Source organism: Zingiber officinale, chromosome 4B (assembly GCF_018446385.1).
Source record: "Zingiber officinale cultivar Zhangliang chromosome 4B, Zo_v1.1, whole genome shotgun sequence".
Taxonomy (NCBI): Eukaryota; Viridiplantae; Streptophyta; class Magnoliopsida; order Zingiberales; family Zingiberaceae; genus Zingiber; species Zingiber officinale.
In genome coordinates, this window is record NC_055993.1 from 47,844,717 (window position 1) to 47,867,864 (window position 23,148).

Sequence of the window (23,148 nt, forward strand, 5' to 3'; positions counted from 1 at the left end):
TATATAAAGTTCTTCTCAATTCAATTTCTCCATGCTTTTCAATTTTCTTTCTCCTACCTCCTTCATCATGTCTTGTTGCACCAACAAATCATTAATTCTCCTCTGTCATAATTCGAAGTTCCTGATCCCATCAAACTTTATCATATCAAATTTTGCAAAAGTCATTCTTGTCATATTAATATATCCTTTTAAATCGATGATTTTTTTCATATTTTCCAATGTAAGACTTTTATTGAATCTCCAACTATCTTCTCTCAAACAAATGACCATCATTACTCTCATAGTTAGAACTTCTCCATGAGCATCCTATCGCCCCTTTAAGATGGTCCTACTCTTTGAAAAAGGGTAAATCAAAAAGACATTTATCTTAATACAATAATCTTTTGTAAGTGAGAAGTCAAACGTTGAACGAAATATTTTAAATCCGTTAAATATTAATCCTAAAATTTATTAAAATAATAATCTATCCATCTACCAATTGTGTCAATCCATACGGGTGGAAAATATAAAGGCGCCTCTTTAATCTTTCTAAATAATAAGGACATTTTTGTCATAAATAATTTATAAATAAAAAGGATGCCGCTTTTTGATACTTTCAAAATTAGTGTTTTATCGGTTGATGCTCTATGGATGGGAGATCTGTACGCTGTTTTATGGCACACACAGTTCACACTCGAAGAAGGATATATTCCCAGTAACGGACGTCCGCTTCTTTGAAACTCCCATGCGTACATCTCACGCGAGGAGATGAAGAATCCATATCCCCCGTCCACTTGTGGCCCACCCGCATCGGACGGTTATATCCACTCCGGATGCGACAATGTGATCGTGTAAATTTAATCCGGTTGGAATCCGGACCTCCGCCCCTCTTCAACGCCTACCCGCGCACTGTGATCTCCGTCTCCTTCGCTACGGCTCCTGACGTCCTCTTCTGACAGTCAGTTCGCCAGCCACGACAGGTTTCAAATCTCTACACAATTTACTTCTCCCATTTAATTTGAAACTGTATATATTTTTTTTGAATCAAATTTGTCGAATTTCGGTTCCGTCCATCGATTTATGCAAGTACAGGTACCAGTAAGCATGTCGGATGAAGAGCACCATTTCGAATCGAAGGCCGATGCCGGTGCTTCCAAGACTTATCCGCAGCAGGCCGGGACAATCCGGAAAAATGGTTATATCGTCATCAAGGGGCGACCATGCAAGGTTCGCCTAACTTGATCTTGTCGTTCTTTTATTTACATGTGTTTAATGGGAAATTGGGTTCATTTCCATGACTTTATTATCGATAATACTATATATATATATATATATATATATATAGTTCCTCCTCCCTTCATATTTTCCATCTTGAGTAAATTGTCCCTGAGGGTTTCATTTCTTTTTGGGCGCTGTAAATTACTTGGACGTTTGGAATTCTTATGAATTAATATGGGATCTTCATTTCTCAATCTCATCTAGTGTAACTCACCGTGTCTTAGTTTCATTAGAAGAAAAATGCATCTTCTTATTATGTTTGGAAATTGCTTCTGTTCTTATCCAGTACCCTGGCTCTTTGATGATCCATTGGTCATATAGTAATATATGATTTTTTCTATCATACTTCTGTGATTTGATTATTTAAATTTTGCATTAAGATTGAATGCGTTAGAATTACCCCTGTTCAGATCAGTGGGTTATGAATGCAAGTTATGCTATCTACTTTCGTATATATGTTGCTTCGATGAATTTTGTCTTTCTTTCAACCTAGTCATTTTGTGAAAGTTTGAAGGCATCCAATCAACTTACTTTCTTGCTCCTCTACCTCCTATTTCCTCTCCTCGGCATATCCTACCATGGACCATGCTTTCTGTCTCAACCATGCTTCGATCCAGTTAATCCCCTCCACCACTATCATCAACAACAACAACAGCAACAAAGCCTTTCTCCACTAGGCGGGGTCGGCTGTATGAATCCTTTTACGCCATTGAGCTCTATCTCTTATTATATCCCTCCACCACTATCATCATTTTCCATAAATAATTTGGCCACTAACTCTATGTTTACATATGGGATTTTCAAGATGCACTACCCAGAAAAGAAATTACTCAATTCTATCCTCTTGTCTAGCATTGAATGTATGGCTTCTTCCATAGAGTTCTTAATCAACATATAAATTGCCGGAGGTACAATTTCCTTTACTTCTCTAACATGATTAGTTCAAGCATTATCCCATTTCCACCAGTATTGGGGGCAGCACTACCTGCTCTTCTTTGTCCAATTATGGAGAGTGGCACTCTCTTCAACATTGGTTGTGGTATAGGCAAAGCGATTAGGTGCGACACCACTTGTTGTGGGATAAAGACTAGCAAATTTTCAATTGATTCATGTTGGTAAGAAAGAAATCTTATATATAGGAAAGAATTGTGGGTCCTTTAGAACTTTAGAACTAATTAGATCCTACGTGGAATATGATGGTCAATTTATGTTATTGGATCAAAGGATCCTTAGGTCAGATCACAATCTTTGACAACCATGCTTTAGGACCAGGAGGGAAAGTGGTTGAATGGCTAAAGGGGGTGATAACACTACAAATCTATACTCTTGCTAATGCCTTAGAAAGATCACACAAACAAGGATTATATGCAGAGGAAATACAAGCACATGCAAGACAATACTAACAAACTATATAACACGGCTCTAACTTTTGTTCCTATTCCACGACCTATGATTCTTCAATGAGTCATTCTGAAATCTTACTCCCTACTCAGCTATCTTCTGGAGGTAGAGAAACCTCTTACATAAGAAGCTAAACAAGAAATAAATGCAAGTAAGACAACAATTAAATTATATATTGTGTACAACAAGGAAGCTCAAGAATGTTAGATGACTGCTTAAGATTCACCTTTTTCAACTACTTTCAATGCTGCACTTTGATACTTCTCGTCTTGCATCTCTCATATGGCCCATTCCATCCTTTGTTGAATTCTAGTAGGCCTTGAGCTACTGAGCCAACCAAGTTGACCACGCCAAGCCAAGCTCCACAAGCTACTCCATCATCATTTAATGCTCCTGCGCTTCCTCAAATACATTATGCATCCTCGGATCTACACTAATATCCCATGTAATCATGATTAAAATACATTGAAATGTTTTAATTTTGAACATTCTGCACAACTCCAATCAACTACAACTACCTATTAGGTGCTAATCGACTGAACCTAGAGCTGTTTGATTGGTTACTGACGCATTCAACTCCACTCCAAATTGCACCATAGTGCCAATTTATATAATGCATTCAAATTTTCACAAATCTCTTAACAAAGAGAGTTCTATTGTTTCAACTATATCTATCTAAGAAAAATAAATTTTCATAAAAAATCATCATATTTTTCAAACTTGATACAATTCTTAAAACTACCTAAATTGGTCAATAAACCTTAGCAAGTCTTATTTTTTAACCCTTTAAATTGTACATGTTAAATATATATTGAATTGCAATCATACATCAATCAATTTGATAGCAAATACAATTTATAACCATTTCATGCAATTTAAACATGATTCACAATGTTCCGTTGCATGAAAGTACCCTAACGTGCCAATTATATAGGATTGTGCTTACCAATCCTTTTCAAACTCATTGACACAACTTAGAACCCTTTAATATGCTGAACCCATTCTTTATAATCCAAAACATTGTGGTCGTAGTTGGGTTACAAGTGTTCAGTAAAGATGACCTCTCTATGCACCTTTCTAAGTTTAAATGTAAAAAGCTACTCTAGAATATACACCCCCAATGATAGTTTGTATTCCAAATTAGATTTATCATGACTTGACCTTTGTTTTCCTAGCATCATATTTAAACCCTTAGACCTATTAGTAAAGTTTTCTAGGGTCTTTTCCATAGATTCAAGTCTCAGCCTCAAAGTTTGATTCTCTAACTCTAAACTCTTTAATCTAAAATTCCATACTTAGATAACATGCTCCTAAACCTAGCCATATGTTTACCCTTCTTAGGTCGATTCTTAAATTTTATTATCTTGTTTACTAACCTTAAGCAAGCAGACGTTATCATGCAAAATTTGAATTATGCATAGTCAATTTAAAATTCAACGTAGGAATAGATACCTTATCTTTTATCTTTGGAACTCCCTCTTAATTTGAGCTTCCAATTTCCTTTTGTTCTTTCTTAGGTTTTTCCTCTTCACTACTTTTTTTTGGTACTTTATATGGCAATAACTTCTCAGGGCATGTGAAGCAACTGATGTGATCATTCTTCTTCTTTGTTTATTTTTGTCTACAAGTTGGTTTAGTAATATTATTGAAATTACAAAGTTTAGGATTCATTATCTTCTTTATCTCCTTCCAGCATGCGGGCTTTTGTTTTTATAATGCCCCTTTTCATTGCACTAAAGAAGTAATGCCCTTAGTCTTGATTTGAATAGAGGAGCTTGAGGTTGCAACTTTTAAAGTCTCTTTCTCCATTGTCTTTGTTTCATGCTCATTCCTTGAAGAGGTTGAAGGCTCACCACTTGATGAAGGTCTTTGTCTTTATTGATTACTAAAATAAATTCTTTTTGATCCCCTTGATTTACTTCATCTCGTTGAGCTTTGGGTTCTTCTTGTACCTCTTTCACTACCTCTTCTTGAGCTTCTCTTTTACGTGATTCCCAAAATAACAAGTTTTTCCAAAGATCCTTGAATTCTAATATTCCTTATCTTGTTCAACAAATCATTGGTTAATGAAATAATGATCTATACCTTAATTTCTTCCTTTCTTGTCTTTTGTGATTTCAAATCTCCGTTCCATGGCAAGAAACATTCTAAAATCAGTTGGGTTTTTAATGAAGTCTCCATCTCTCTTTTCAAAAAACTGAAATCTTATTGGTGTGTTGGAACTTCATAGAACATTCTTATTGGTATGTTGGAACTTCATAGAGCATTTTATCTTGTCTCTTTGCCTTTGACAAAGAGACCACTTATTAGGGTGGTAATGAAACGCTTTCTCCTTAAATAGATGCTCGTTCGGTGGTGAGTTATCGACTGGACAGAAAGTGGTCCAAAGGCTAGAGAGGAATAAATAGCACTTGACCTACAATTATAAATCTATACTTTTTCTAATACCTTTGCAAGGTCACACAAGGAAACAATATATGCAATAGAAATAATAGCATGTGCAATACAATGCTAAGTATGTTTACTCCACAATATATAATTCTAGTGAGTCACTCCAAAGGCTAGAGAGGAATAAATAGCACTTGACCTACAATTATAAATCTATACTTTTTCTAATACCTTTGCAAGGTCACACAAGGAAACAATATATGCAATAGAAATAATAGCATGTGCAATACAATGCTAAGTATGTTTACTCCACAATATATAATTCTAGTGAGTCACTCTTAAATCCGCAAGCTTACTCTTTCTTGGATAGTTTTTTGAGGTGGAGAGACCTCTTACAAGAAGATGAATAAGAAATAAGGACAACACAAAAATTAACTAAGTTATGAATACAACAAGGAAGCTTAAGAATGTTAGAATGGTTGCTCAAGTTCACCTTCTTCCTGCTATTATCAATGTTAAGCCTTGATATTCCTCGTCCTATGTTCCTTAGATATGTCATTCTCTCCTTCTTTGATCTCCAACATACATCGAGCCACTGAGCCAACTAATTTGTCCATGCCCAAGTCAAGCTTGATGAGCTACTCCAACATCATGCAATGCTTCTTGACTTGCAATCTCTCAGATACCTCATCCGTCCTTTTGTAAACATCATCACACCTTTTATCCATTGAGCATGTGCCCTTTGCCTCGCTAAATCATCATTCTCACTCAACCATATCGAATCACAAGCTCAAGGAGCTCCATGTGTGTCCTATCAAGTTCCTGCACAATTTAACAAATATATCAAATATATATGCAAGGCCTGATTTAACTCTTTGTTTAATCTATGCCTGATCACTTAGGGCACGATTGCACCAACACCATGATCCAAGAGGTCCTCCTGGATAAATTTTGTGCACTCTTTCCTAGATAAAAGGAGGAATTTTCAAAATGGTATCAAATAATTTAATATCTTCTTAACATAATTTTTTTTTTCATGTATTTGTCTCCTTACCAACAATCATATGGGTTTCTTTTTGGTCTAATAGGATGGAGTTCTATGGCAAGGGCTGATTCTATATATTTATTTGTCTGATGGCTTTTGCTTCAATTTGAGATCATAATTCCTACATACTATTAATCTTTTTTCATTTATTAATATGGTTTTTTATTGCTCTAATATAATTTTTTTATAATTAAATTACAATAATAGTTTATACTAGAATCATATCAGTGGTTCTAAATTCTTGCACTCCCTTTTTCTTCTGTACCTCTCATGTTTATAATTATTTAATGAAATGCCCATCAGAAAGAAGCTAGAATGGTAGAATTTCGTTTAGAATATCTGCTTTTCTTATTTGTTGATTCTTTGATATTTCTTTATACGGGCAGCCTAATTGTAACTGTGCAAATGATTTGATGGCTTATGGCTACATCATGATTTTACTGATACTGCAGAACCATAGCTATGTAATGCCTTACATTGTTCTACATTCATATTGACCAATCAGAAGCTAGTTTTCTTATGATCTGATCATATTTTTAAATGATTTTGTGACATGAAGTCTTGCTCTTCATTTCTACTGGAGCTGTTTCTGTAACTTTCCTTTAGTTCTGCTTTGTTACTGTTGTTAATGTTACTGATATGATAGGTTTTAATTGTCTTCCAGGTTGTAGAAGTTTCCACCTCCAAGACAGGAAAACATGGTCATGCTAAATGTCACTTTGTTGGCATTGATATATTCAATGCAAAGAAACTTGAAGATATTGTCCCATCTTCTCACAACTGTGATGCAAGTCAAATATTTCACTTTGTTTCTGAATAGTTGTTTTTTAAGACTGAATTTTAATTTCAACGGATTGTAGGTACCCCATGTCACTCGCACTGACTATCAGCTGATTGATATTTCTGAAGATGGATTTGTAAGACTAAAACTTAATGTTATTAATTTAGTTGTTTTTATTGTTCTTAGTATTCTCGATCCCTTTCATTACACTCAGCTGAGTCTGCTGACTGAAAATGGTAATACAAAGGATGATCTGAGACTTCCAACTGATGAAAATCTTCTTTCTCAGGTTAGTGCACCATATATATGCGGTTCCATTAAATTAGACAATTAAGTTTGTTGGGTTAATATCTAACTCTATTTTTGAATTTTCAAATCTATCATGAAGTTTCAAATTTTCAAATTAATTATATATTCTATATATCAATAACAAATCTATCACCTATTGGAATTCCATCGATCTGCTATTATCTTGTTGACATTGCAGAATACCAACTTAGTCAAGTGATCAACGTTGCTTGCTAACTAAAACAAAAATATCAACCTTATATAATTATTAAATAATTAAAATGGAAAATAAAAATCCTTAAATCTCTAATCTTTAATCTATAATTCCCTTAATTTTCTCTTTTCTAGAGGATTACATTTTGTAAAAATCTAACCTGTTACCAAGCTTTGTCGCAGTGAGGTGCGCTAGCTCTATTTCAGAGAGGTAGCAATTGAGCATGCCATGCAAGATAAATTTTGTGGAAGGGGAGATCTAAAAAATTGATGAACTGTACAAGGCCAAGGGTGTGACTGGTGAGCTATCCATGTGCATCTGGAGGCTCTTTAACAGCTGTGCATAAAAGATGTCATTCGGAAGTAGCATTTAAGTTGGTTCAAGGGCATACAAAAATGGTGCAATTCAATGAGCTTACTAAGCCTTGTTGAGCTGTGGTCAAAGAGCTTGACTATAGTTTAGGGATGCTTCCACGTAGATAATTAAAGGAAAGGTTGAGGTAGGAGAGTTGCGAGAGTTCGTCAAGTCACTGTGGATCTCCCTTTGAGGTTATAGTGACCAAGGGAGCATCTCAAGGTTGAACTGGTGAACTGGTTGTAGCATAGGTTAATGTTGTGGAACATGGTAAGGTCACCAATTCAGTTGTAGAAGAGTTTGTGTGTGGGTTGGTGTTGGAGGACCAGTCAAATGGTAGTAGAATTCAGTTGGCCAGCAATTCAACTGAAGTACCTAAGTTGGAGAGGTTGAGGTACCTAAGTTTGGGTAGTGTCACAAGCATTGAGGGGAGTGGGTCAACGAAGTTATTGAGTTACAGGTCAAGGACAAGGTGTTGTTTGATGATGAGGGCGGATGAGAGAGGAGTTGAGGTAGTTGGAGAGGTTAAATGAGGCAATAAGGGTGGACAAAAGAATAGGCAAATATCTAAATTTATGTTTTTTTAATTTGCCAACATTTTGAGTTAGTTAAATTTTTGATGAAATTGTATTCCATCCCGGTGAGTTGGTGTTTAACACATCAGTGCCACATCAGCAACTTAACAATGAATGGAGGATGATTTAACTAGTGATAAATTTGTTGTCGAATCCAAAACATTATAATAGATTTGAGAAGTTTAAAATGTTGTGATAAATTTGAAAATCTGTACAAATTATGTCATAGATTTCGTTACCTAGTAGCTCTTTGTGATTTCTAGTCTTTGACTTAGGCTGATTAGTTTGCTAAAGTCCAAGGGATCTGCATATCGCTGAGCACATCCAGATTATTTGTGTAGCTTTTATGCATTTACGTGCATGTCTGGCCGTCCCTGCCAGTTCAATTTTGAAGGTGCAAATAATAATATAATATTGCCATGTATAACTAAATGCAAAAGTGTCAGTCGAAACACCTAGCAAAACTATTGAGGGAAACATCTGTTTTTCTTTGTTGATTATTGACTTCACAATCAGAAGTAATTCACGCATCTTCGTGTTCAACCGGTAAATGAAAGTTGTTTATATCCTATACATTTTCGGACAAAAGAGAATTATGTGATTTTTTGCTATTCTGTATATTAAAACAGTTAAATATTTATTTTTTTGAACTGAAAGTAGAAAAAAAAATAAAATAGAAAGTGTCTCTTTTGTACAATAGTATTCTGGTATGATCTAAGGGCGTGTGACATTCTTAGTGATCTTTTCTCTAGTGACCCTTGGATTGTAACTGATGCTGGGGAAAATGAGTCGGTCATAGCAGTTTGGATCCTCTGGTCCCTTATCCCTGGTCCTCTCCTGGTCCCTTATATAATTTGGATGTCTTTCATCTAGTGAATCCATCTGAAAAAATTATCATCTAAATTGCCTCAATTTCGTGCATAAATTATAGAGGACAATGCAGCTTCTAAATTTTCAACTGCATGGGTCCTGGGGCTAGGTATACAATTCTCTCCGGCCAAAAGCTAAGAGATTGATCTTTCATATAGACCCGAATAAAAATTGAAATATGGAGCATGATAGTTGTATATAGTCAAATTCCGTGATTGGTCTCCCGGCCCGTTCATATACCCCCAAATTAAAAATTGAAATTTGATTATATTGCACATGAGTTAGTTGAGGTCTGGTTCTGCAATTGTCAAATTTACACTGAATGCGTGTGAAAAAGGTCATTTACCTAGGGATTTCTCCATGTGGCAGATCAAAGATGGCTTTGCTGAAGGAAAAGATCTGGTAGTGACTGTAATGTCTGCAATGGGCGAAGAACAGATCTGTGCACTCAAGGACATTGGCCCTAAGTAGATATATTTATGTGCTGTTTTGGTTATCTGCTGTGGATTTGTAAGAACATAATGGGTGTATTTGAGATCACCTAAAGACTATGCCATTAATTGGCTTGAACTGCTTTTGCCTTCAGAAACATAAACAGGATGTACTGGATCATATATAATTACGACCAAAACAGTGAACTTTACCTATTTTCCTCGTGGTCCATTGTTTCCTGTTGTGTTTGATTTTATTACTCATAGCTCGTATGAACACTAAAATTGTGCATCAAATTAATTTTCAGTTTTGGCGTTTGTGTTCAGGAATATGAAGTTTTTTTATGACTGTTTTGCTGAAATAGTTGCTTTTATTTCTGATGAATTTTAACTATTTTTGCATATTTAGTTACAAAACTAAATAGGAATATGATTTAGAATTGTGATTCACTCAAGGAATGTATATTCCAATCATATTCTAATTCTTTTTTATTTTTGAGAAATAGTTATGTTATACTTGGATCATATAGTATTCAGAGAACCTCCTATATGTGTATTTAATTCGACTATAATTACCCATACTTTCATAATGCTCTGCCATCCATGTGCTTCTTGAGTTTAGAGTGTGCATGATCTTTTGTACAATGGACATTTGTGTGTTGTTACATTAGGTTTTAGAAATTTCACTAGCTTATGAAGCTAGTTCGTTCAGCGTGTATGATCTGTGGATAGGTTTAATTGTTTGACAGTTTTATAGCAGTAAACAGGCGCTTGTTGTTGGCGTGCATGCGATGGGGGCTTTTGTCGTAGCATAGACAGACGACCAAGGGTCTATTTGGAATGAGGGAAGGTGATGGGCATGGTGGACACTTGAGAGCTTGGAAATTAACTGTTTGTGGAAGATCATTTGAGTCTGGAGGACCGCTGGTGAGGATTGCAGGAAGATCGTAGGGAGTGCCAGTAGTCACAGAAGTTGGCTGTTGATTGTAAGTGGTAGAGGCAGGTGAAAAGATCACTCCAACTGAAGGATATAGGGCTTGAGGAAGAGGGAAGCCGGTGGAGCCACAGTGCGTTGCTCTGCAGTGCCACTGGCTGAACGTTGCAAGAGGGTGCACTGCCAACCACCTTGCAGGGTAGTAAAGGTGTTAGCACTTGCTACAAAGCTGGTTAGAGGTGGCGGAGGGCACCATAGTCGCATCACCTGCAGCTCAGCCAATGACTACCATGATTGATTGTACGGAGTAACGGAGGAGATGACCTAATGTTGCATCGTTGCTTTGAGGCTTTTCTACGTGATAGACACGTAAGCTCTGCTATCCAATCAATCGATGGTATACGTGGGCAACTTTAACATGTTGGAGGTGCGAGTTTGAAGGCAAGAGCAGGGAATGGCGCACTATATAAATTTAAATGTGTTAAAGTGTGAATTGCGGGATGTGGTCACAATATGCTGTGAGTTGAGTTGGTTAGTCCTAGGAAAATGTATTGATTTCATTATATAAAAATTTTTGTACAAATATTGAATCTTTTCTTAAATAATCTATTGTGTTCTTTAGAAGTTAAATTAGGAATCGCAGATGGAACTTAACATCATTGATTCCAAATTTAACTTATCTGTTTTTAATGGTTTAGATTTGAATCGCAAGCGGAACTTAACACTATTGATTCAAATCCACCTATGTTATTAATTTCATTAAATATTAATTTCTAAAATTGACTTCCAGGATTACATGACCTTCTTGGATATGAGAGCAACCACCGCCGCCTAGTCAAAGGCTTTTAGGGAAAGCTAATATTTAATTTCCTTAAATAACTCTAGGTTAACCAAAAAGAACAATCGAATCACAAATTCGAAAAAGAAGAAAACACAAACTCGAAAAATAAATTCGATAAACTAAATCTAATTGTCTCTTGTATTTAGAATTCTTACCAAGAAAATAACTAGTATGATGCGGAAGAAAACTACTAGTTATATCTTCTCTTTGTACGCTAATGACCTCAAGATCTTCTGCCATATTCCTCGTCTCGCCTTGGACGTCGTGTGGGCGACGATCCTCCAAGATGAACACTACCCAAAAGCTTCTTTCTCTTCTTCTAAAATTCGACCGCCACTACCACCAAGGAGAAGAGAGCAAAAGGGAAAAGAGAATTAAGAGAGAGAGAGAGGGTCGGCCACTTGAGGTTCTCCAAGCAAAAGAATAAGAATTGTTGTGTCTCATGAAGCCTTCTCACCCCTTCTTTTATATTACTTGCCCAAGGCAAATAAGGAAAAACTTTTGACAAAAAATAAAATCATCCTCTAGTTTTTCCTTTTCCCTTTTTATTTTTCCTTTTCTTTCCTTTTGATTGAATCAATCACCAAATCAATTAGATGATGATTTTTTATTTTAATTATGGCTGGCCCCTTGCTTGGGCACCAAGCAAGGTGGTCTGCCACCTCATCAAGGAAAAAGGAAATATATTTTTTAAAAATTTTACAAGAAGAAATCTTCTTATAAAATTTACAAGCTCTCTTTCCTAAAGTAAGAGTTAAAAAAGGAAAGTTCTAAAAATTAAAACCATGTTTTAAAATTTAAAACTTCTATTATAAAATTTCCTTTTTTAACATGATGATAGAAAATTTTAATTTTAAAACTTATCTTCCTTTTTTTTTCTTAAACCATGAGGATGGTTAAAAAAGGAAAGTTTTAAAACTTTTAAAACTCTCTATTAAAACATGTGGCCTAATTCAAATAAGAAAAGTTTTAAAAATTAAAATCTCTCTTTTAAAACTTGTAGTTTTCTTCAAAGAGAGGATTTTAAAAAATTTAAAACACCCCTCCTATTTGAATTAATCTTAGTCGGCCCCTATATGCTTGGTCACCAAGCAATAGGGCCGACCCCTATAAAGAGGATGTGGCCGGCCCTTGCTTGATTACCAAGCATTGGGTCGACCCCCTTCTTGGATACCAAGAAGAGCCTTACATTTGGATGGACTTGAGGCTATAATGAGGCTACGACAGGGACCTAGAGGAGAAATTGGTTTTGGCCTTCCGATGAACTTGAGTATCCCGTGCTCGCCCCGAACACACAACTCAAGTTCATCGATAATAACTCATTCCACTAGAGAGTTATTATCACACTACCGCACCAATCTCAAATTACATTATGAGCTCCTTCTTATCATGAGCGTGTTAGTCTCCCTGTGTTTAAGATTACGAATGTCCACTAATTAAGTAAGTTACTGACAACTCACTTAATTAATATCTAGCTCCAAGAGTAGTACCACTCAACTTCATTGTCATGTCGGACTAAGTCCACCTGCAGGGTTTAACATGACAATCCTTATGAGCTCCTCTTGAGGACATTCTCAACCTAGATAACTAAGACGCAGATTCCTTCTATAATCAATAATACACACTATAAGTAATATCATTTCCCAACTTATCGGGCATATTGATTTATCGAGCTAAATCTCACCCTTTGATAAGTCAAAAAAATAAATATTAAATATATGTGTTTGTTATTATATTAGGATTAAGAGTATACACTTCCATAATAACTAAGGTCTAGATCTTTTACTAAGTCAGTACAAAAGGAACTTACCTAAATGGTCTTACTCAATATACTTAGAGTGTACCAGTGTAATTTATTAATCAAGATAAACTAATACTTAATTACACTACGACTATTCCGATGGTTTGTTCCTTTCCATCTTAGTCGTGAGCAACTGTTTAAATTTATAAAGAACCGTCAACATGATCTTCTGTGTGTGATACTACACACCATGTTGTCTACTTATATAAATTAATTGAACAATTACATTTAACAAATAAATGTAGATTTTGACCAATGTGATTGTTTTATTTCAAATAAATGTTTACAAAAGCTAGGCTTTTAGTATACACTCCAACAATCTCCCACTTATACTAAAAGACTAAGCTGTCATATCTGTTGCCATATATCTTATTCCCATCCTCTCCACATACCGATCAAAAGCTTTCCCCGGAAGGGCCTTAGTGAAAGGATCTGCCAAGTTATCTGCTGATGCAATCTTGGCGACGACAACTTCTCCTCGCTTGACGATGTCTCGTATCAGGTGGTACTTACGCTCTATATGTTTACTTGCTTTATGGGCTCGTGGTTCATTCGAGTTTGCAATTGCACCGCTATTATCACAATAAATTGTGATGATCATGGGCAAACCAGGTATCACATCTAAGTCCATTAGAAAGTTCCTGAGCCATACAGCTTCTTTGGTTGCCTCAGAGGCTGCCACATACTCAGCTTCCATGGTTGAGTCCGAGACGCATTTCTGCTTAACACTCCTCCATGCAATGGCTCCACCTCCTAGAGTAAACACATAGCCTGACATAGACTTACTATTGTCCCTATCTGATTGGAAGTCCGAATCCGTGTAACCCACAGGGAGCAAATCGTCTGCTTGATAGACTAGCATATAATCTCTAGTCCTTCTCAGGTACTTTAATATATGTTTTACAGCAGTCCAATGTCCTTGTCCAGAGTTACTTTGATATTTGCTAACCATGCCCACAGCAAAACAGATATTAGGTCTCGTACACAGCATTACATACATAAGGTTTCCTACAGCCGAAGCATAAGGAACTGCCTTCATGTCCTCTATCTCCTTTGATGTCTTCGGAGACATCTCTTTAGATAAAGCTACTCCATGCCTAAAAGGTAAGAAACCTTTCTTGGAGTTTTGCATGCTAAAACGAGCAAAGATTGTATCTATATATAAAGTTTAGGATAGGCACAACATTCTTTTCTTGCGATCCCTTATAACTTTGATCCCAAGAATGTGTGCACATTCTCCTAAGTCCTTCATATCAAATTGTTTGGACAACCATACCCTTACGTACGATAATACCTTAACATTATTGCCAATTAACAAAATATCATCTACGTATAGTACAAGAAATATCACCATATTTTCGTTACACTTCTTGTATACACAAGACTCATCTGGACACTGAATAAATCCATATGATTGGATTACTTCATTAAACCGGATGTTTCAAGATCTTGAAGCTTGCTTCAGTTCATAAATGGATCGATTGAGCTTGCACACTAGATGTTCTTTGTCTTTTTTAATAAATCCCTCTGGTTGCTTCATATGAATGTTTTCTTTAAAACTTCCGTTAAGGAAAGCTGTCTTGACATCCATTTGCCAAATCTCATAATTCATATGAGCGGCAATGGGCAAGAGTATCCGGATAGACTTAAGCATGACTATCGGCAAAAAAGTCTCCTCTTAGTCGATTCCCTCTTTCTGAGTATACCCTTTCGCAACAAGCCTTGCTTTGAAGGTTTCTACCTTCCCATCTGTCCCTCTTTTCCTTTTGTAGATCTACTTGCATCCAATAGCTTTTACACCATCAAGTGGTTTTACAAGCTCCCAGACCTTATTAGAATACATGGATTCTATTTCGGAATTCATTGTCTTTTGCCAAGATACTGCATCTATATCTTGGAGTGCTTCGTCATATGTTCGGGGATCAGGTTCATATTTATCTGGGATCAAATCCGAAGACTCTCCCAAAAACATGAATCTCTCAAGTTGCCTTACAATCCTTCCACTACGACGAGGCACTGTCTCTGGTTGTGTCTCATGTGTGACACGTGTTGTAGTTTCTTGTGGTACTTTATCTTGTACTGTTGGTATTAAAGTAGACGTTTTCTCTCTTATTTTTTCTAGAACTATTTCACTCATTGGCTTATGGTTCATTATATAATCTTCTTCTAAAAATCGAGCATTGGTGCTAACAATGATCTTCTGATTTTTAGGATTATAAAATAAACCACCTTTCGTTCCTTTAGGATATCCCACAAACAGACAAACTTCTGTACGTGATTCCAACTTGTCAGTATCTCCCTTCAGCACATGTGTTGGACTACCCCATATCCGGATATGATTCAGACTAGACTTACGTCCATTCCATAATTCCATGGGAGTAGAAGGAACTGTTTTAAAATGTATCATACTCAGATGTACACTATTGTTTCTAAAGCATATCCCCAAAACGAATTTGGTAATTCTGAATAACTCATCATCGATCTAACCATTTCCATAAGAGTCTTATTCATTCGTTCTGCCACACCATTCTGTTGGGGTGTACTAGGTGCAGACAATTGGGATTGAATCCCGACTTCTGATAAGTAATTCCTAAATTCTCCAAAGAGGTATTCGCCACCACGGTCAGACCGTAGTGTCTTGATACTTTTACCAAAATGTTTCTCCACATCAGTCCTATATTCTTTGAACTTGTCAAAGCATTCAGACTTGCGGCGCATCAGGTAAATGTATATGTATCTTGAATAATCGTCTATAAAGGAGATGAAGTATTCATAACCACCTCTTGCCTGGATAGACATAGGACCACACAAATCAGAATGAACCAGTTCTAACGCATCTTTGGCTCTATACCCCTTGGCCTTAAAAGGTCTCTTGGTCATTTTACCTTCCAAGCAGGATTCACATGTTGAAAAGTTTTCCAACTCTAATGAACCCAAGAGTCCATCGACTACAAGCCTTTGAATCCTACTTAAGTTAATATGACCAAGCCTTAGATGCCAAAGATACGTTTGGTTCATTTCCGAAGGTTCTTTTCTCTTATTAGAGTTAGAAGATGTGTTATCACTACAAGAAAAAAGCCTAACAACAACGGTTTTTCACCGTTGTCGTAGCCCATTTTGAACTGTTGTTAAAGGCCGTGTTGTTAAAAGGGGTGCCCAAAGACAACAGTTTTTAACCGTTGTCTTTGAAGGCAAAGACAACATTTTTACAACAGTGAAAAAACTGTTGTCTTTTCCTTTAAAGACAACAGTTTTTCACCGTTGTCTTTGAGCGTCTACCTTTAATAACAGGGTCTTCAACAACAGTTTTAAACTATCTACGACAACGGTGAAAAACCGTTGTCTTTTTTAGAAAAAAATAAAAAAAATTAATACATAATTTTCCAATATTATAAATAATTCAAAATACTAAATTTCAAAATAAAATTTAATATACAATTTTCTATCATTCAAAAATAATATCTATAACATTCTGAAGAAATTTCATAAGCAACCAACAAAATTTCATAAGCAACCAACAAAATGATAACACTATTAAAACAAAGGTAGAACAATAACACAAGATTTTCTACTTAGATGTCGGTGAAGAGGAGGGATTGCAGCTCCTAGTGCTCCTTAATTTGTTAAAGTCTCTTCATTTTTTTAGCTTGTCGGTATTCTTCCCAATACTCTTGAGGACACCTAAAAAGAGCAGAATGAAATTATGCAATCCTGTGCACAATAACTATGTAATTCTAAGTGGTGGATCATGTTTGTCACAAGTTTGCCACTAATTTTTTTAACCATTATGCACAGATTGTAGACAAGCATGAAAATAAGCAGAACCATAAATATAAGCGAATAAAGGATGCCTTTCAATCTTCTAAATCTTCTTTTCTGGTTGGCCCGTCTCCTTTTCCTCTCTTCTTTTGTTAACTCTGCCTCTTCTTTGATGTTTCATTTTCCATGAAAAATCTCCTCAGGGGCAAGCATAGCCGCATCTGAGGCGACCAATGGAGCAACCTGCAAAACCATTGTATTTCAGTGACTCGAAACTGTTTTTACCATAAACTAAAAGACAACTCCAAAAGATATTTTTACCTCTTCCATTGCTAGAGCAGGTACATTGACTTGTATAGACATGTCCTCAATAACCTACATCATAACTTATGGTCAATCAAGAAATAAATACTAAAAGAATTAAACACTTGATAAGCTTTATTGCTAACCGGCTTTGGAGCAAAATGGAAGTGAGACAGCGCATCCAACTTTAAGGAAATCTTTTTGAATAGCATTGTTGCCTGCAAGCATAAAAGAAAAAGTGTATGAGAAAAGCTGAGAAGCTACACAAGCAGCCAGATGTTATCGCACATCAATACCATAGATATAGTGGATCTGTATTATTAACAAATTCAGATTGTAGATATCCCAATGTTAATTTTTTTGGCTATAAAGTAAAGTCATTATATGCATCAGTAAGAAAGACATCTATCGATAATATAATCTTCCATCAGGACTTCTGAGAAAGTTTCCCAGGCAAACAAACAGAAAGGAGGGAAAACCCAAAGAGCTTGAGAGGTTTCAATATAATTTCTCAATAGTGAGAATACAACAGTTGTAAGGAGCTTAAAGAAAATACGTCGATGAAGACTTATAAACTGACACCTAAGACATACTACTTGGGGAAGAAGTAGTCACTTAATAACAATGCATACGTTCAAAACTAAGTTGAAAAACAATGCTATTTACTGAAAGAATTCACAAGTACACACTGAGCAAACAACACAGAGTAAGATTGTTAAACACACAACCAAACTAAAACTCACAAGACTAAAACATCATTAACTCTAAATAAACAATGAGGAAAGGATTATATTAGCAACTCACATGAATTGCCTAAGGATAATGCAACTACTTGAGTCAACATACTGGCAAATCTATTTTTTTTAGACAACTTTCTCAAGCCCCTTCTCTAAAGTTGATGGTGTTGGTTGCTACTCGGAAAGCCTAGAGGTTCCACTGTACAAAAATTTTGTACAAAGGTCTGAACCTTTTCCTAGCTACCATGTGTTCTTTTAAATTAAATTTTGGATCGCCTGCGGAACTTAACACGTTTGATCCAAAACTTAATCTATTTGTTCTTTTAGGTTTTGACTTGGATCTCCTGCGGAACTTAACACGTTCGACCCAAATCACCTTAAGTTATTAATTCCATTAAATATTAATTTCCATAATTGGTTCCCAGTACTGACGTGGCGAGGCACATGGCCTTCTTGGATATGGGAGCAACCACCACCAACTAGACAAAACCTTTTATAGAAATCTAATATTTAATTTCCTAAAATAACTTTAGGTTAACCGAAAAGAACAATCAAATCACAAGGAAAAATAAAACAAAAGAACACAACTTCGAAAAACATATTCGAAATACTAGAATCGTAAGCCTCTTGTATTTGGTATTATTTCCAAAAATAACTAGTATGATGCGGAAAGAAAAAATACTAGTTATACCTTTTAGAAAGACCTCTTGATCTTCTACCGTATTCCTCTTCTAACCTCGGACGTTGTGTGGGCAACGATCTTCCGAGATGAGAATCTACCAAAGCACCTTCTTCTCCTTTCTTCAAGTTTCGGCCAAGCACAAAGCTTCCAAAAGATGAAGATCTTTTTCCACCAACCAAGCTCCAAGGGATACAAGCTTTCTCTCCTTCTTCTTCTTCTTCTCCAAGTAGTATCCGGCCACCACAAGAGCTCCAAGCAAATAGAGAAGGTTCGGCCACCACCAAGAGGAAGAGAGGAAGAGAGGTTGGCCGGCCACAACACCAAGGAAAAGAGGGAGAGAAATAATAGAGGTTGTTCACAATGAAGCCTTCTCTACCCCCTCTTTTATAATCCTTGGTCTTGGCGAATAAGGAAAATTTAATAAAAATTTCCTTAATTCTTTTTCCATTGAAAAGGAAAAATTATTTAATTAAAAATAATTTTCTTTCTCAATTCTATTTGGCCGGCCACACCAAAGCTACAAACAAGGAGAGTTTTAATTAATTAAAACTTCCTAATTTGTCTCCAGAAATTTATAAAATTTCTCCAATAATTTAATCCCTTCATGATTGGTTTAAAAAAGAAATTTAATAAATTAAAATCTTTCTTTTAAACATGTGGATAAAAAGAAAGTTATCTCTAAAAATTAAAATCTCTTTTAATCTACAAATAAGGAAAGATATCAAATCTTTTCTCAATCTTTTGTAGAAACTAATAAAAGAGAATTATTAATTTTTAAACTTTCTTTTAAATCATGAACATGGTTAAAAAGGAAAGTTTTCTTAAAATTTAAAATCTTCCTTTAATCAACAAATAAGGAAAGATTTCAAATTTTAAACTCTCTTTTAAACATGTAGATGATTTACAAATAAGGAAAGTTTTTACCAAAAATTAAAACCATCCTTTTAAACTACAAATAAGGAAAGAGATTAATCTCTTCTCTTAATCTTTTGTAGAAAGCTATAAAAGGAAATTTTTAATTTTTAAACTCTCTTTTAAAATCATGATATCCACATAAGAAATAATTTTAATAAAAATCCTTTTTAATATTCTAGTGGCCGGCCACCTAAGCTTGGGACCTAAGCTTTGGCCTGCCACCTACATGGCTCATCCACTTGGTCTTGGCCGGCCCTAGCTTGGGTTCCAAGCTAGCTTGGCCGGCCCCATTGGATGGGTAAGAAGGTGGGTATGCGGTGGGTATAAATCTCTATATACTAGAGGCTACGATAGGGACCGAGAGGAGGAATTGGTTTTGGTCTCCCGATGAAATTAAGCATCCCGTGTTCGCCCCGAACACACAACTTAATTTCATCAATAATAATTCATTCCACTAAAGAACTATTATTGAACTACCGCACCAATCCCAAATTACATTTTGGGCTCCTTCTTATTATGAGCATGTTAGTCTCCCTGTGTTTAAGATATCGAATGTCCACTAATTAAGTGAGTTACTGACAACTCATTTAATTAATATCTAGGTCCAAGAGTAGTACCACTCAACCTTATCGTCATGTCGGACTAAGTCCACCTGCAGGGTTTAACATGGTAATCCTTATGAGCTCCTCTTGAGGACATTATCAACCTAGTATCTCTAGGACACAGTTTCCTTCTATAATCAACAACACACACTATAAGTGATACCATTTCCCAACTTATCGGGTTTATTGATTCATCGAACTAAATCTCACCCATTGATAAATTAAAGAAATAAATATCAAACATATGTGCTTGTTATTATATTAGGATTAAGAGCACACACTTCCATAATAACTGAGGTCTTTGTTTCTTTATAAAGTCAGTATAAAAGAAACGGCCTCTAATGGTCCTACTCAATACACTCTAAGTGTACTAGTGTAATTATATAGTTAAGATAAACTAATACCTAATTACACTACGACCTTCCAATGGTTTGTTCCTTTCCATTATGGTCGTGAGCTACTGTTTATAATTTATAAAACCGATAACATGATCCTCTGTGTGTGACACCACACACCATGTTATCTACAATATAAATTAATTGAACAACTACATTTATCATAAATGTAGATATTTGACCAATGTGATTCTTATTTCTAGATAAATGTTTATACCAAAAGCTAGGCTTTTAGTATACACTCTAACAATCTCCCACTTATACTAAAAGACTAAGCTGCCATATCTGCTGCCATACATCTGATTCCCAACCCTTCAACATGTCCATCAAAAGCTCTCGCCTTAAGGACCTTAGTGAAAAAATCTATAGGTCATCATCTGATGCATTCTAGGCAGCAACAACTTCTCCTCGTTTATACGATTTCTCGTATTGGGTGGTACTTGCGCTCTATTGTGTTTACTTGCCTTTATAGACTTATGGTTTCTTCGAGTTTGCTACTGCACCAATAAATTGTAATAATCTTTGGACAAACCAGAAATCATATCTAAGTCTATCTTGAGGTTATTGAGTCATTCAGCTTTTATGGCTACCTCAGAGGCTTGCCATAGACTAAACTTCTATGGTGGAGTCCAGAAAAACACCTATGCTTATCACTCTTCCATAGTTATGACTTTACCTCCTAAAGTAAACACAAAACCCCGAGGTTGACTTATTATTGTCCCTATCCGATTGGAAGTCAAAATCCATGCAACCCACAAGGACCAAATTAACTGCCTTGTAAGCTAGCATATAATCTCTAGTGCATCTAAGGTACTTCAATATATGCTTTACTGCAGTCCACTGTCCTTGTCCAGAGTTACTTTGATATCTGCCAACTATGCCCTTGGCAAAACAGATTTCTTATCTCGTGCATAGCATTCATTAGGCTTCCGACAGCTAAAGCATAAAGAACTGCCTTTATTTCCTTTATCTCCTTTAATGTCTACAGAGACATATCTTTAGATAAAGTTACTCCATCCTGAAAAGGTAAGAAACCTTTCTTGGAGTTTTGCATGCTTTAAACGAGCAAGGATTTTTCCGATGTATGAAGCTTGGGATAAGTAAAATATTCTTTTCTTGCGATCCCTTATTACTTTGATCTCAAGAATATATACATTCTCCCAAGTCCTTTATATCTAATTGTTTGGACAACCATACCCTTACTTCTGACAACATTTTGATATTGTTTCCAACTACCAAAAATGTTATCTACGTATAGTACAAGAAATACCACCACGCTTCCATCACACCTTTTGTATACACAAGACTTATCCGGTTACTAAATAAATCCATAGGTCTGAATTACTTTGATAAACCGGATGTTCCAAGACCTTGAAGCTTTGCCTCAGTCCATAGACTGATTGAGCTTTACACAAGATGCTCTTAGCCCTTTGTAATGAACCCTTCTGGTTGCTTTATATGGATGTTTTCTTCAAGACTTCCATTAAGGAATGCTGTCTTGACATCCACTTGCCAAATAGATAAAAGAATCCGGATAGACTTAAGCATGACTACCAGTGAAAAAAGTTTCCTTTTTCATCAAGCCTTGCTTTGAAGGTTTCAACCTTCCTGTCTATCCCTCTTTTCCTATTATAGACCTTTTACACCCAAAGGCTTTTACACCACTTGGTGGTTCTATAAGCTTCCAGATTTTATTAGAATACATATATTCTAATTCTATTATTCATTACTCTTTGCCAAGATGCTGCATATTTATCTTGGAGTGCTTCGTCATATGTTCGGAGATCAAGTTTATGTCCTTCAGGGATCGAGTCCAAAAACTCTCCCAAAACATGAACCTATTTAGGTTGCCTAACAACCCTCCCACTATGACAAGACACTTTATGCAATTGTGTATCATTTGTGATACGTGTTGCAGTTTTCTTGTGGTATCTCATCTTGTACAGTTGGTACTAGGTTAGACATGTCCTTTATTATTTCCTTAAGAACAAATTTACTTATGAGCACTTGGTTCATTATATAGTCATTTTCTAAAAATCAGTCATTGATGCTAACAATGACCTTCTGATTTTTAAGACTATAAACCTACTTTTGTTTATCTAGGATAACTTACAAACAAGTGAACTCCTATCCAACTTATCATTGTCTCTCTTTAACATATGTGCTGGATTACCCGAATCCGAATATGCTTCAAAATAGGTTTTCACCTATTCAGCAATTCTATATGAGTAGAGAGTTCTAACTTGGAAGGTACTATGTTCACTTTCGTTATCAGAGTTTATCCTTAAAACAAATTTGGTAATTTTCTGAATAACTCATCATCTATCTAATTATTCCATAAGAGTCCTTTACCTTCTTTCTACTACACCATTCTGTTGGGGTGTACCAGATGCAGTTAGTTGGGATTGAAATCCAACTTCTGATAAGTGACTCCTAAAATCTCTCAAGAGGTACTTGCCACTACGATCTTCCATAGTGACTTTTTACTTTAACATTTCTCCGCATCAACCTTGTACTCTTTGAACTAATCAAAGTACTTAGTCTTGCGGTACATTAAGTAAATTTATTTGTATCT

At 35.7% G+C, this 23,148-nt stretch overlaps 1 protein-coding gene and 1 long non-coding RNA gene across 3 annotated transcripts; one reads left to right on the top strand and one right to left on the bottom strand.

Moving 5' to 3' along the window:
• Positions 1-821: 821 nt before the first annotated feature.
• LOC121975029 (eukaryotic translation initiation factor 5A-like) lies at positions 822-9,820 on the top strand. Of its 2 annotated transcripts, XM_042526382.1 has the most exons (6): positions 822-959; positions 1,072-1,206; positions 6,756-6,878; positions 6,952-7,008; positions 7,087-7,161; positions 9,543-9,820. In XM_042526382.1, exons 2-6 carry the CDS (start codon positions 1,084-1,086, stop codon positions 9,642-9,644), a joined length of 480 nt encoding a protein of 159 aa, XP_042382316.1. In that variant the 5' UTR covers positions 822-959; positions 1,072-1,083; the 3' UTR covers positions 9,645-9,820. The 2 variants fall into 2 exon arrangements, with proteins under 2 accessions (XP_042382316.1, XP_042382315.1); XM_042526381.1 differs by having other exon boundaries at positions 6,952-7,161.
• Positions 9,821-17,258: 7,438 nt separating this feature from the next.
• On the bottom strand, positions 17,259-18,144 carry LOC121977529. The gene is made up of 3 exons (XR_006110897.1): positions 18,047-18,144; positions 17,389-17,460; positions 17,259-17,314 (listed from the first exon to the last, which is right to left on the bottom strand). It is a non-coding gene; the product is annotated as an uncharacterized LOC121977529 (long non-coding RNA).
• Between the last annotated feature and the right edge of the window lie 5,004 nt (positions 18,145-23,148).